The sequence below is a fragment of the Phalaenopsis equestris genome, unplaced genomic scaffold (assembly GCF_001263595.1).
Source record: "Phalaenopsis equestris unplaced genomic scaffold, ASM126359v1 Scaffold224398, whole genome shotgun sequence".
Taxonomy (NCBI): domain Eukaryota; kingdom Viridiplantae; phylum Streptophyta; class Magnoliopsida; order Asparagales; family Orchidaceae; genus Phalaenopsis; species Phalaenopsis equestris.
Window position 1 is genome coordinate 57,754 of NW_018242478.1, and position 2,391 is coordinate 60,144.

General features: G+C 35.9%; 1 protein-coding gene and 1 non-coding gene across 2 annotated transcripts; one reads left to right on the top strand and one right to left on the bottom strand.

Moving 5' to 3' along the window:
- Window positions 1–839: 839 nt before the first annotated feature.
- On the bottom strand, window positions 840–919 carry TRNAL-UAG. Its single transcript has one exon. It is a non-coding gene; the product is annotated as a tRNA-Leu (tRNA).
- An 82-nt stretch (window positions 920–1,001) lies between these two features.
- Window positions 1,002–1,460, top strand: LOC110037746 (pyridoxal reductase, chloroplastic-like; the record flags this gene model as incomplete). The annotated part of the gene is made up of 2 exons (XM_020742453.1): window positions 1,002–1,151; window positions 1,232–1,460. Coding segments are annotated over exons 1-2 (379 nt in total), but the record flags the coding sequence as incomplete, so codon positions are not given.
- Window positions 1,461–2,391: the final 931 nt, after the last annotated feature.

Consider the following 2,391-nt stretch of genomic DNA (forward strand, 5'->3'; position numbering starts at 1 on the left):
ATGACCTCAATGATAAGTTGACTCTACACTCATCATCTATAACATTTACAACAGACTACTTTATCTATAATAATCAACTACTACCCTGACATCGTCATTGGGGGTGTAAACGAGCCGAACACAAGCGAGCTCAGGCTTAGCTCTTGTTTGGCTCGTTTATATTTCAAACTCAAAAAGTATGTGTGTTCGGCTCGTTTGTTTAATGAGCCGAAAACGAGCCGTTCATGAACAAAGAGTCGTTTTGACAACCATAAACACATAGCCATAAGATGTTAAGGATTAGGGCAAGATTTAAAAATCATTTGAATCTAAATTAATAATTTTTATTCTATTTTCTTCAATAATACTTTTAATTGATTATAATTTTTTTTAGTCTTGCAGTCAATTAAAATTTTAAAAATATTACTCATCAAAGATATATATATATAATTGATTAGTAGTATTTCGAGCTAAAACAAGCCGAACACGAGCTGTTTTGATAGCCCTAATTGTCATGAATTATTGTCAAATAACGACAATTATCAATGAATTACTATTATACATCTCCTGAAAATCAATTTTATAATTCAATCACTCATAATACAGAAGAAAAATGATATGTGCTAACAACAAATAATCACTCAACCATCACAATATTAATATTAATTAAATTATATATATACTTAATATTTTTAACTCAACATTCAAAGAAATAAAATTCTATAATAATAAATAATAAACGTGATATAACATCTTAATCAAGTGTTTTTTATAATCAATTTTATTATTTTTTGTTAATTGAATTAACTCGTTTTGTTAAAATAAATAGTTTCATTTTGGACAAAACAAAATCTTTCGGGTGACGGCTGTGGGATTTGAACCCACGCCCTTTCGGACCAGAGCCTAAATCTGGCGCCTTAGACCACTCGGCCAAACCGTCTTTATGTCTTCAAAAGTATAATAACTTATTAATAGACATTTCAGAGTAGTCTACATCCCTTGCTCCGACCTCCATAGCCTTTATGGCTGCACTTTCTTCCTCGCCGAAGACGCCGTTCTGCGTCCCCAGTCTTACCCGTGCCGGCTTCTTCACCCGCAGCTCCAATAAAACAATAAAATGCTCTCTCGACTTCCCATCTCGACTTGGTCCCCTCTTTTGGCCTTGGGAGAAGGTAATCCGGAGCCCCTCCATTTTTCCCTCTTCGCTGACGTAAATTGTTTACATCAACTCGAAATGTTTTTCAAATTATAGGTCAAAATTGGTCCATTATCCGTTTCTCCCATGGGATTTGGAACATGGGCTTGGGGTAATCAGCTGCTGTGGGGATATCGAGAAGAAATGGATGCTTCTCTTCAAGAGACATTCAATTTGGCTGTTAGAAATGGGATCACATTATTTGATACTGCGGATTCTTATGGAACCGGAAGATTGAATGGGCGGAGTGAAATTCTTCTAGGAAAATTCATTCGCGAGTACAAAGGTTTGGTTTAAATATCTGATGACTTATAATCGCTTCTAACAGTGGAACTCATTTGACTTTTGTCCATTCACTGTCAATGAATCACACATTAGAATGTACATTGTGTTATTTTATGCTTGCTAGGAAGTTGCAACATTGGCTTAGGTCAGAGTGTGGAGCTGAGATTCAGCCCCCACTCTCATTTGATTCAATGAGCACTATGTAGGAGCTACCTTTTAGTGCACCCATGAGGAGTCTTGAGAAATGGCTAGGATCCAATTTATGGAGTGGTTAATTCTACACTCAACACTATATCTCCTGCAATATACAAACAAACAACTACTGAATGTTAAACTGTAACAAGTCTTCTCTGCTGTTCCCATCTCCACTCAAATAATCAGAGCCGTTTACTGTGAACTGCCTTATTAATCCTAGCCATTCATATGATACAAAAGCTGTCATCTTTAACTAATTGATAGTGTAATCGTCTTTCTGTACACTTTCTCTACAATGTAAACCTTTTATTCTCTGTAGTTTTTAGTAGTGAATATGGTAAGCAGAAAAAAAAAGCTTTTGAGCTTTCTTCTTTCCTCTTTACATTCAGCTGTTTGCTTACGGTTTAGGGAACTCATCAGACAGTTCAATATTCCACCAATCTAGAGCCAACAGAAAAAGTGGAGCATCACTAGTCAATATCATATTGAGGTGTCCAATGGTCTAGCTTGGAAAGGGATTTCAATCCACAACAGATTCACAAATCTCTTGTAAAAACTTGATGTAACCTCGGATAGAGAGTTTTTTTAGAAAACTCGTTAAGCCCTATACACAAGAGATAGAAGTGGGAGCAAATGCCTAAGAGCTGTTTCTACAATATTCTAGCCAAGTATATAGAAGAGGCAAACAGTTAGGGCTCTGCCTGAAAGTGCTACCATTCCATTGTTGGTGTTCATTT